The following is a 12,327-nucleotide window of genomic DNA, read 5'->3' on the forward strand; positions in this document are numbered from 1 at the left end:
TTTGCCTAAGAAGTTCCTTATCCATCTGTACATTCTTCCTATGTTACCCACTGAGGCCACTTTATGAGTAGTTCCTCTCTCCAGAACACATCGTAGGCTTTTTCTATGTCCAGGAATATTAGTATAATAATTCTATGATTCTCATGTTTTTTTGTGCTTCTGTCTCTATCCTGACAAAGTGGTCAAACACACTCCCACCTTACTGGAGCCCACTTTGTGTTTTATCTATAAACCTTCTTCTTTCTAGGTGTGCTACTGTTCTCTCCCTTACTATGCTTTCCATGGTTTTACCTAAGCCACACTAAAGTTTACATTTAAAATATCCACATCCTTCTCCCATCCCACCTCTTCATCTCATAATTATCCTTAATGTTCTTTTCTTCTCCCTAATTTGTAACCGCTGATATTTATCATTACTGACTTTTTGAAACATGGTGGCCAGAGTTTCTGCTTTTCTTTTGTTAGAGCTTATTACTCCATGCCCCGCAACTGGAAGACTTGGTGTTACGTGACTCTTACTCTTTATTCCATTCATTTCCCTAGTTTGTTTATATATAATCTTTGCTGTATTGGTATTTTTACTTACTTCCCCATGTTATGGTGTCCAGCTCTCTCTTTTTGCCCTTTTTATAGCCCTTTGTGAAACTACCTTACTTTTTTATATTTCATTAAGTCCATTATTTAAGGATTTTTTGCTGTCTTATATGACTTATTCCTTTCCCTAATTACCATTTCATATTCCCTGTTCCACCATGGTACACTTCCCCTATCTTCAGGCAGTGTTGGCATCCTAGGAATAGCTAGGCTGGCTGTCTTTATGATTCCTTTATTAATATTACTACAGCATTCCTCAATATCTTCACAGATACATTACTTACTCACATATTGCTCACTTCTCTTTCCAAAGATTTTTCCAGTTTGCTTTTTTAAGATTCCAAGTGGGGATATCCTTTTCCTTGAGATGTAATTAATGTCAGGATGTGGTCACTAGCCATTCCCACCCCTCTGTCAATTTCACAGCTGCATTCACTCGCTATGGTCCCAGATCCAGACATGAGAAGCTTCCATCAGCTGTACTGAACCTGGTAGGTGCTCCATCACTTATTGCTAAATTATTCTCTTCAAAGATTTGCTCTGAACATTTTCCATGTTTTTCTTACTTCCCTGCAATCAGTTGTGACTATTCAGATCACCACAGACAATGAGTGGGCATGTGACACTTGCAATGAATTCTTTCAGGTCCATAGCCTCTAGTTTCCTGCATAGGTTATAAACATGATAAAGTCTTAGAGATGTAGAATTGTTTTGTATTGGTATCTCAATAGCATTATCCTTGATATTTAGCTTTCTAATCTCTACTTCAAGGTACTTCAGGTTCTCCTTAGTAAAAGGGTATCCATCCCCACCTTTTTCATTTCTCTATGATGTCCATATAGACCATATCCTGGGATTTTATAGTCTCATTTTTCTATTAGCCAAGTCTTGTATGCATATTAGATCAGGCTTTGTTTTCATACCAAAAATATTGGTCTTTAATTCCTACCCATGTGCTATTAAGCTGTGGGCATTCAAGCTGAAAATCTGTTTCTGACCGTCCATAGTAGTTTCACTGAGGAAAGTCTGAAGTTGTTCCACTGACAGGTTGCTAGGCTGCAGCTTTAATTATAATTCTCATTTTCTGTTTTCTTTCCTGTTTGAGAACTACAATTGATTACATCAACCATTACTGCAATTTCAGAGGAACAGCCGTGTTAGTCTGTATTCGCAAAAAGAAAAGGAGTACTTGTGGCACCTTAGAGACTAACCAATTTATTTGATGAAAACATCTGATGAAGTGAGCTGTAGCTCACGAAAGCTCATGCTCAAATAAATTGGTTAGTCTCTAAGGTGCCACAAGTACTCCTTTTCTCATTACTGCAATGAATCTCTTTTCATCCCAACGTTACTCATTCCCTCCCATTAATTTGTTGCAGGCTATTGCCTTTCCTCACATCAGGTTCTCTTTTAGGTATCTCCTAACAGCTTCTGCACAGGACATATTATTAGCAACTTGGGTTTCTTGTAGTTCTCTAGCTTGCTCCCCTCAGTACAGCTTGCATATTCTGAGCTGTGTTTCCCCCACAGTTGCAACATTTTTGTTCTGTCCCTTCCACACAGTCATCCTGTGAATGGTCACCTCCACACTTACTGCACTTTATTTTCCCATTGGAATTATTTGCAACATGACCAAATCTCTGGCCGCTGTAGCATCTCACAGAAAGAGGACTATAGGACTTTGATACCCTAAAGTTACTCTGATATTCTGGACTATCTGGTCACATCCCTCCCTTAAAATGTGACCAGCACAGCTGTCAAGCACTTGCTATCACTGCCTCTTCTGCTAATTAGCCACTTAGCACTTATCACCTTATCTCCACCTATTCCTTGCTTTCTTTCCTGAAATTTCATTTGGCACCCAGATACTACCCATCTTGTTTCTGTGAGGAATTTGGGTAGCTGACAACTTATTTGTATTTTACTTAGCACCTTTGTCTTAAGGAGTGTCCCTACTTGGTCTTTGTTTTTACATTCCACTAATGAGTCTCCAGCAGGTACCATCTTAGCTCTTGCTCTGTCTCCAGCACTTTTTTGATCCCCTCTGCCATTCTCAGGGGGTTGATATCTCCTATCTTTATGTCCTTATCTACGGATTTTACTGTTAGGTAATTTCCCCCCATTTCCCTTTCCTGCCCTCCTATTTGCTGGTCCTTCTTCTGGGTGCAAAGAATCTCCCCTTTTCTTTTTCCTTGCTGGCATCCAGTCTTCGTCAATGCTTTCCCTGTACTCATGGTCTAGCCTGGTTTCAGTTTCATTTCTCTCATCCATCTCACTCTGCCCAGCCAGCCACCGAGCCAGCACCCCACAGTCACCACTGAAACAGCCTTTCTTCAACCAGAGCCTGGACACTTCCTTTTACACCCCATCGCTTTATATAGGGTCAAGGAGCCAATCAGGGATAGCTAAGACCACTGTCAGTCAGATCACATGAGGCGGAACTTCCCCTGGTGTTAAACCACTGCAGATTGTGTATTGCAAGGAATAATCAAATTACAGGTAGCAATGTGGGGATGTTTGTTGCCTGGTAGTCCTATAGACCCACTAGGCCTTACATCATCTCTTCTAGGGGTGCTGCCCAGGCAGGCTCTTCTAGGAGGATGATGGTATGCTTGGCAGATAAGGGAAGCTTGACTATCAAATCCACAGTAATAATCACCTAGAGTCTAGATAGGGTGTCTGAAGGTGCTGAGGGGCGCCTTCTTACTAACTAAAGAAGGAAGTGGTCTTGGGGAATAGAGCATCCAGGAAAATATAGGGCTTGAGGATGCACACCAGCTGGGTATGGTCAGGGAGGTATTCCCCTTTTCAGGACAGGGCATTGGCTGCCTTGTTCTGGTGACAGGTGATGGTAAAATAAAAGTGTGTGAACAACAGGGCCAACTGAAGCTGTCTTTAGTTCAGCGCCTTTGCCCTACGGAGATAGTCCAAGATTTTATGATCTGTGTATACCTGTATTGGGTGTTGGGCACCTTCAAGGTGGTGGCGCCATTCCCCGAAGGTGGCTTTGATTGCTAGAAGCTCCATATCTAAAATCTCATAATTTTGTTCTGCTGGGTGTGAGTTTCCGAGAATAATAAGCACAAGGGAACAGGTGCTGTTGGGGGCCTGATTCTTGGGGAAGTATGGTCCCAATTGCAACATTAGATGCATCAGTCTCACTGACAAAGGCCCGCATTGGGTCAGGATGGATCAAGACTGGAGCACTGGTGAAGGCCATCTTGAGCTGGTCGAACACCTGTTGAGCCTCCGGAGAGTAGGTGAAAGAGGCGTGTTTGCAGAGGAGCACTGTCAATGGGGCTATCTGGTCTGAAAACCCAGGCATGAAGTGCCTATAAAAATTAGCAAACCCAAGGAAGCACTGCAGCTCCTTGATGTTCCAGGGGTGCCGCCCAGGTCCGAACAGCGTTCACCTTCCTGGGGTCCATTTTGAGGCCCTCGGAGACAGGATGTAACCCAACTACTTCACGGAGTGTTGGTCAAAGCTGCCCAATTGTGTTTGCACCATGGGAAGTTCTGTCCAAGGGCTGTCAACCTGTTCAGGCGTGTTTAGTGCCCCTTGCAACATGCTGGGTAGGGGGTGACCCACTGCCTCCATGTCCCACAGGGCTGGCCTTGTACAAGTGTGAGGGGTGGTCCAGGAAAACTTCCAGAATCCTTGGCAAAGGTAGGCAGGACTAGTGGCAGGAGCTTGGGATCCCAGAACTGAAGCCAGGAGTCAGAGCCAGTGTCAGGGTCAAGCTGAGGGTCAAGAAAAAATCAGAGTCAGAGTTAAGCCGAGGGTCAGAGCCAAAGACAGAGTCAGGATTGGGATGTGGGTCAAACCCAGGTTTTGACCTTTAATCGTATTTGTTACTCTTCTCTGGACTTTCTCCAATTTGTCCACATCTTTCCTGAAATGTGGTGCCCAAGAGTGGAAGAATTACTTCTCGTGTCTTGCCTACAACACACCTGCTAATACATCCCAGAATTATATTTGCTTTTTTTTGCAACAGTGTTACACTGTTGACTCATATTTAGCTTGTGATCCACAATGACCCCCAGATCCCTTTCCACAGTATTTCTTCCTTCTGCACTCATTTCCCATTTGGTATGTGTGCAACTGATTGTTCCTTCCTAAGTGGAATATGTTGCATTTGTCCTTATTGAATTTCATCCTATTTATTTCAGACCATTTCTCCAGTTTGTCCAGATCATTTTGAATTTTAATCCTATCCTCCAAAACACTCACAACCCCTCCCAGCTTGGTATTGTCCGCAAACTTTATAAGTGTACTCTCTATGCCATTATCTAAATTGTTGATGAAGATATTGAACAGAACCCGACCCAAAACATATCCCTGTGGGACCCCACTCATTATGCCCTTCCAGCATGACTGTGAACCACTGATAACGACTCTCTGGGAATGGTTTTCCAACCAGTTATGCACCCACCTTAGAGTAGCTCCATCTAGGTTGTATTTCCCTAGTTTGTTTATGAGAAGGTCATGAGAGACAGTATCAAAAGCCTTACTAAAGTCAAGATATACCACATCTACCGCTTCCCGCCATCCACAAGGCTTGTTACCCTGTCAAAGAAAGCTATCAGGTTGGTTTGACATGCTTTGTTCTTGACAAATCCATGCTGACTGTTACTTATCACCTCATTATCTTCTAGGTGTTTGCAAACTGATTGCTTAATTATTTGCTCCATTACCTTTCTGGGTACAGAAGTTAAGCTGACTGGTCTGTAATTCCCTGGGTTGTCCTTATTTCCCTTTTTATAGATGGGTACTATATTTGCCCTTTTCCAGTCTTCTGGTATGTCTCCGGTCTTCCATGAATTTTAAATGGGGTGGCGAGTGGTGATAGAGTCTTACTAGCCCGGATCACACATGCCAGATTGTTTCTAGACTTTGAGTTTAGGGAAAGCATTTTTTTTTCACCCAGTGCCTTTCCTGTATTATCATCCCACACTCATTATGAAGTGGGGAGGGTCATTTCCCAGTTAGGGTTGTAAATCATCCTGGTTTTGCACCTTCTTAAGATCCACCCTCCAAAGAGCTGTATTTTATGACTGCTACATAGCTACTGTTGGGAAACAGAAAAGGCACTGCCAGTCCCTCACCACGTTCCCATCACCACCACAGGCACTAAGGGAGAATTTACTCCACTTCATAATTTATGGCATGAACTGATCTCTTGTGAGGGGGTGAAAATTATTCCTTCTCCTACAGGGCACTGAAATGCTGAATATACCAGGATATAGTGTTAGAATTCATGGAAAGAAATCTAACAGCAGGACGGTGCCTAAGAACTCTAGACCACATTGAAAAATCTCAGTCCAAGATTTTAGCTGATGTTTGATTTTGACTCTTAAGACATGGAATGATTCTGGCCATTGCCAGAAGTGAAATACAGCATTTAAGCATCATTGTTAAGCTCTGGTATGTCACTAGAAAGGATATGATAGACAGAGAAATGATCTGATCTGTCATATCAGTATGTGGCTACCAGATAAATGGGCTTTTATAGTAATCACTGATATCCGTGTCGAACACCCTCTTCCCCATCAGAGCAATGTTCTGTCCTCGGACTCAGTTTCCTAGCACTTTGCTCTGAAATCTAAACTTAGCCTTAAAATTTCAGCCTGTAACCAGGAGAGGGAGGGATTTTCTGAATATTTATGGAATTAATTCACAAGATTTGATTAACTTTTAACTCTGTGTCCTTCCAATTCAGTCGCACAGATTTATTGTTCCTAGACTCAACCAATGGCAGACTGCAGAAACCAAACAGCCATCACTGAATTCTTCCTCCTGGGATTCGGGGATCTCCCTGACCTGCAAATTCTTCTCTTCCTGATGTTCCTAGTGATCTACATGGCAACCGTGGTTGGGAACACCCTCATTGTGGTGCTCGTTGTGGCTGACCAGCATCTTCACAGCCCCATGTTCTTCTTCCTGGGGAATTTGTCCTGCGTAGAGACCTGCTACACCTCAGCCATCGTGCCCCAGATGCTGGCCAGTCTCCTGACTGGGGACAGAACCATCTCAGTCAGTGGCTGCATCATACAACTGTATTTCTTTGGTTCTCTGGTGGCTACAGAATGCTGTCTCCTAACAGCGATGTCTTATGATCGGTATTTAGCGATATGTAAACCCCTGCACTATTTAACTCTTATGAATATCAGGTTTTCCTTCCAGTTGGCTGCTGGCTGCTGGTTAAATGGTTTTTTGGGTATTACCATCTTTGTCTTATTCCTATCACAGTTAATATTCTGTGGCCGAAATGAAATTGACTATTTCTATTGTGATGCCCTCCCACTGATAGAGCTCTCCTGCAGTGACACCCACCAGGTCATATTGGTGGATTTCATACTAGCCTGTGTATTCACCCTGCCTCCATTCCTACTAACCCTGACATCCTACATGTGCATCATCGCCACCATCCTGAGAATCCCTTCCACCACCGGGAGGCAAAAGGCCTTTTCCACCTGCTCCTCTCACCTCATTGTGGTGACAATTTTCTACGGAACCCTAATTATTGTCTACATGCTACCGAAACGTGATACACTGAGAGACCTAAACAAAGTGCTCTCTCTTTGCTACACGGTCCTGACTCCCCTGGTAAACCCCCTCATCTACAGCCTGAGAAACAGAGAAGTCAAGGAAGCTTTGAGGAAAGCATTCAGTAAATGTGGCTTTCTCAAAAACATGCAGAGACTCTGAGATAACTTAGCTTTGAAAACCTCAGGCTGTCTGGGTGATTTCAGCAATCATCCCCCATTAAAATTAAGTTGAAAAGTCCTAGTGAAAATCTCAGCACTCAGTGTTGTCCTTCTCAGTGGAAGGACCAGGGAGGGAGGTGGCCATAACCATGTTCCCATCATGGAGTTATGGGCACTAGGCAGAATGGAGACAAAATTGTAACCAATTGTTTAGATCTTTAGAAAAGCCATTCTTGATCAAAATAAATGTTTGGACAATAAAAATAGTAACTCCTTGTGCAGCAGAGTTGGGAATGTAAGCCTGGGAAATCTGCCACCCCTGAAATTGTGCATATTACCGTCATAACCCTCTGCAAACCAACCATCTTCACTGAACTCACAGAGGCCGGAGGCAAGCAACCAGGCCCCAGCAGTGACCTCTGGACACTTCACCAGGAACAGCGTTATAGCTCTTATCTGGGCTACACCCGGCTGTGACCAGCTCCGGGAAAGCAACAGCTCCAGGCTCACCGGGCCCTTGGAGGCAGGGAGGTTGGGCAAACAAAGAGGTAGACTCACACGCCAGGTCCACTGGGACTGTCCAGGCCCAGCTGGGGGTTTGCCAGGGCACCCGTAGAATGGAGGCCATTCCGGGGGTCGGGTCCGTCAAACGGTCACTGACGAGGGACTCTGCTCATGGCCCTGCAGGGCACCAGCTGCTCTGCTTCCACCAGCTGCACAGAGCAGTTCAAAGGGAGGGGACCTGTTACAATGAGCGTCCCCAAAACTAACTGCAACAAGCCCAATGTCCAACAGGGCTAGTTCTGAGGGCACATGTCCAGTCAGCCCCAGGTACCCCAGGCAGCTCTGCTCCGCACAGGGCCCTTTCCTCAGGGGGTGAGGCAACTTATGGTGAGAGGAAGCGGCGACCACCTACCAACGGGCAGAACTCCTGTGATGCCAAACACGGCAGTGCTGGCTCAGTCACTGGGAGCACGTCAGGGCTTGGCCAGAGGTCGGGAAGCTGGGCACCAGTGAGAATTGTAGGGCTCCGACTCTGTGGAAGAGATTTCACAAGGGACATAACAGAGTTAGTCACCCAAATCCCTTTGAAATGGGAGATGGATGCACATCACCTTACACGCCTCTGAGAATCTCAGCCTGGAGAGCCACTGGGAATCTGTCATGGTAGCTTCAATCTGTGCATTTCCATTGGACACAGAGCCCACATCAACAGAAAGGCATTGGATGGATGGGAAACCCCTGCTAAGCCTTTGAGAGCTGCTGCCACAGTATACGCTCTTGTAGCCACGAATGTTGCAATCATTTTTTGTACGATTTTGTTCCCAGTGGCTATAGTTTGAAACAGCACCCACCTAGCAGTAGGTAAGAAATGAAGAGAGATGCAGTTATGCTGTCTAGGACCACAAGAGGGCAGAGAGGACAGGTGCAGCTGTGCTGTCCAATGAACAGCAGCCAAAGTGGAGGGGCAAGAAAGGAGAAGTTATGTTGCCAAAGGACCAAAGGAAAGGGAGGTGAAGCTATATAACGGTGTGTAAGTGCTGAGTAGAGAGCACTGAAGAGACGAGGACCTCTGTGCTGCATAGTGAAAGGTGGATAGTAGCAGATGTTATGGAGTGAGTTTTGGGCTGTTATATTAAATAACGGCCACCACGTGACATGAGAGTCAAGAACAGGAAAGAGGCAGCTATAAAGAGAAGAATCCACTTGAGGAGAGAACAACAGGCTGTCATGCTGGGAAATCAACACTAGATGGCAGCAGAGTAGAGGAAATGAGGCAGGTGGGGGTGTCAGAAATACTGACTAGTGACCAATAGAGTTCAGTAGCCAATACAATAATGGGGAAAAGAACAGGAGGACTTGTGGCACCTTAGAGACTAACAAATTTATTAGAGCATAAGCTTTCGTGGGCTATAGCTCATTTCATCAGATGCATAGAATGGAACATATAGTAAGAGATAGATATACATACAGATAAGTTGGAAGTTACCATACAAACTGGGAGAGGCTAATTAGTTAAGATGAGCTACTACCAGCAGGAGAAAAAAACTTTTGTCGTGATCATCAAGATGGCCCATTTAGACAGTTGACAAGAAGGTGTGACGCTACTTAACATGGGGAAATAGATTCAATATGTGTAATGACCCAGCCACTCCCAGTCTCTATTCAAACCTAAGTGAATGGTATCTAGTTTGCATATTAATTCAAGCTCAGCAGTCTCTCCTTGGAGTCTGTTTTTGAAGCTTTTCTGTTGCAAAATTGCCACCCTTAGATCTTTTATTGAGTGGCCACAGAGGTTGAAGCGTTCTCCTACTGGTTTCTGAATGTTATGATTCCTGATGTCAGATTTGTGTCCATTTATTCTTTTGCGTAGAGACTGTCCGGTTTGGCCATTGTACGTGGCAGAGGGGCATTGGTGGCACATGATGGCATATATCACATTGGTAGATGTGCAGGTGAACGAGCCCCTGATGGTGTGGCTAATGGGATTAGGTCCTAAAATGGTGTCACTTGAATAAATATGTGGACAGAGTTGGCATCGGGCTTTGTTGCAAAGATAGGTTCCTGGGTTAGTGTTTTTGGTGTGTGGTTGCTGGCTTCAGGTTGGGGGGCTGTCTGTAATTGAGGACTGGTCTGTCTCCCAAGATCTGTGAGAGTGAGGGATCATTTTTTCAGGATAGGTTGTAAATCTTTGATGCGCTGGAGAGGTTTTAGTTGGGGGCTGAAGGTGATGGCTAGTGGCGTTCTGTTATTTTCTTTGTTGGGCCTGTCCTGTAGTAGGGGACTTCTGGGTACTCTTCTGGCTCTGTCAATCTGTTTTTTCACTTCAGCAGGTGGGTATTGTAGTTTTAGGAATGCTTGATGGAGATCTTGTAGGTGTTTGTCTCTGTCTGAGGGATTGGAGCAAATGCAATGGCTCGTTCACCTGCACATCTACCAATGTGATATATGCCATCATATCTGATTGATTGATTTGGCTTATAAAAAAATATGAAGACTTTCTCAGAAATGGTATCCCACATTTGGACAAACTTTGTCATGAGAAGAGATATGAGATGATGTGAATCAAACTATGTGTGTCTTTGCAACAAAGCCCGATGCCAACTCTGTCCACATATTTATTCAAGTGACACCATCATAGGACCTAATCCCATTAGCCACACCATCAGGGGCTCGTTCACCTGCACATCTACCAATGTGATATATGCCATCATGTGCCAGCAATGCCCCTCTGCCACGTACATTGGCCAAACCGGACAGTCTCTACGCAAAAGAATAAATGGACACAAATCTGACATCAGGAATCATAACATTCAAAAACCAGTAGGAGAACGCTTCAACCTCTGTGGCCACTCAGTAAAAGATCTAAGGGTGGCAATTTTGCAACAGAAAAGCTTCAAACACAGACTCCAAGGAGAGACTGCTGAGCTTGAATTAATATGCAAACTAGATACCATTCACTTGGGTTTGAATAGAGACTGGGAGTGGCTGGGTCATTACACATATTGAATCTATTTCCCCATGTTAAGTAGCCTCACACCTTCTTATCAACTGTGTAAATGGGCCATCTTGATGATCACAACAAAAGTTTTTTTCTCCTGCTGGTAATAGCTCATCTTAACTAATTAGCCTCTCCCAGTTTGTATGGTAACTTCCAACCAATCTCTCTCTCTATATATATACATATCTTACTATATGTTCCATTCTATGCATCCGATGAAGTGAGCTGTAGCTCATGAAAGCTTAAGCTCTAATAAATTGGTTAGTCTCTAAGGTGCCGCAAGTCCTCCTGTTCTTTTTGCGGAAACAGACTAACAGGGCTGCTACTCTGAAACCTGTTAATAATGGGAAAGTTATACTGTAAAATGGCCACTAGGTGGCAGCATGTTGTAAGAGTGAGATATGGGCTGCTATTTTCAAAAATGCCCATTAGATGGCAGCATCTCTTGAATACTAATTCGGGGGCGGTACAAGTTCATGATAACTGGCCATCACCTTGGACAGGCATCTCCCAAAAATGTAAGCTGGTGTTTGTCCGTGTTCTAAAATATTTTCCACAAAGGATCATTAGACTAAAACGTGATGAAGAATGGGACTTGTATAATTGCAACTCACAGTGGGCATTGTTAGCTGCAACGCTCTGGAGACACAGAATGAACCAAGTGGGAGAAAGGTTGAAGTGGGACTGTATTGAAAAGCATGAAGAAAGAATACAAATATGAGAGAGCATTTACACTTATTAAATCGAAGGGGAAGCCCATTTTCCAAAGGTAGATCACAGGCACCAGCTCATCCCTTCAGATAACTGCAGGTCTCTTTACTGAGAAAGTCCCATTTCTGCAGAATGATGAAAGACAAGAACCTCAGTGGAACCGGAGTCCTGTCTGCCAAACCCTGAAGAGCTCTGTGTGTCGAAAACATGTCTCTCGCCAGCAGAAGTTGGTCCAATAAAAGGAAAGGAGTACTTGTGGCACCTTAGAGAGTAACCAATTTATTTGAGCATAAGCTTTCGTGAGCTACAGCTCAAGTGAGCTGTAACTCACGGAAGCTCATGCTCAAATAAATTGGTTAGTCTCTAAGGTGCCACAAGTACTCCTTTCCTTTTTGCGAATACAGACTAACACGGCTGTTACTCTGAATCCAATAAAAGGTATTACCTCACCCACCTGGTCTCAAACCCTGAGAAATGAGTTCATCGACTCCAGTGAGAGCTGTCCTACGAATAGAGGTGAGCACCCAATTCCAAACTGCTGCTGCTTTGCATTTATATATCACCTTCCGAACCGGGGTATGAAAGTGCTTGAGTAATTAAGCATGAGCAATTTAAGATTCACCTTCTGTGAAGAATGTGGAAAGTGTCTGTATTCATTTTTACGATACATAGTCTGTGTCAGGATGCTGGGCAAAGGTAGGTAGGACAAGTGGTAGGAGCTGGAGATCCCGGAACTGAAGCCAGGGGTCAGAGTCAGTATCAGGGTCAAGAGTCAAGCCGAGGGTCAGAGCCGCAGGCAGAATCAGGAATTG

The 12,327-nt window shown here is 44.3% G+C and overlaps 1 protein-coding gene and 1 pseudogene across 1 annotated transcript; one reads left to right on the forward strand and one right to left on the reverse strand.

The window, feature by feature from the left end:
* The window catches only part of LOC125621471 (von Willebrand factor A domain-containing protein 5A-like), a 276,958-nt pseudogene that overhangs the window by 132,736 nt on the left and 131,895 nt on the right, over nt 1-12,327 (reverse strand).
* Nucleotides 6,372-7,303, forward strand: LOC142068923 (olfactory receptor 6N1-like). Its single transcript, XM_075119041.1, has one exon. The coding sequence runs from the start codon at nt 6,437-6,439 to the stop codon at nt 7,301-7,303; it is 867 nt and encodes a 288-aa protein (XP_074975142.1). The 5' UTR covers nt 6,372-6,436.

This window comes from Caretta caretta, chromosome 14 (genome assembly GCF_965140235.1).
Source record: "Caretta caretta isolate rCarCar2 chromosome 14, rCarCar1.hap1, whole genome shotgun sequence".
Classification (NCBI taxonomy): domain Eukaryota; kingdom Metazoa; phylum Chordata; order Testudines; family Cheloniidae; genus Caretta; species Caretta caretta.

Bases quoted from the DNA above. Each gene is read 5' to 3' on its own strand.
- LOC142068923 (XM_075119041.1), top strand. From the start codon at position 6,437: ATGTTCCTAGTGATCTACATGGCAACCGTGGTTGGGAACACCCTCATT.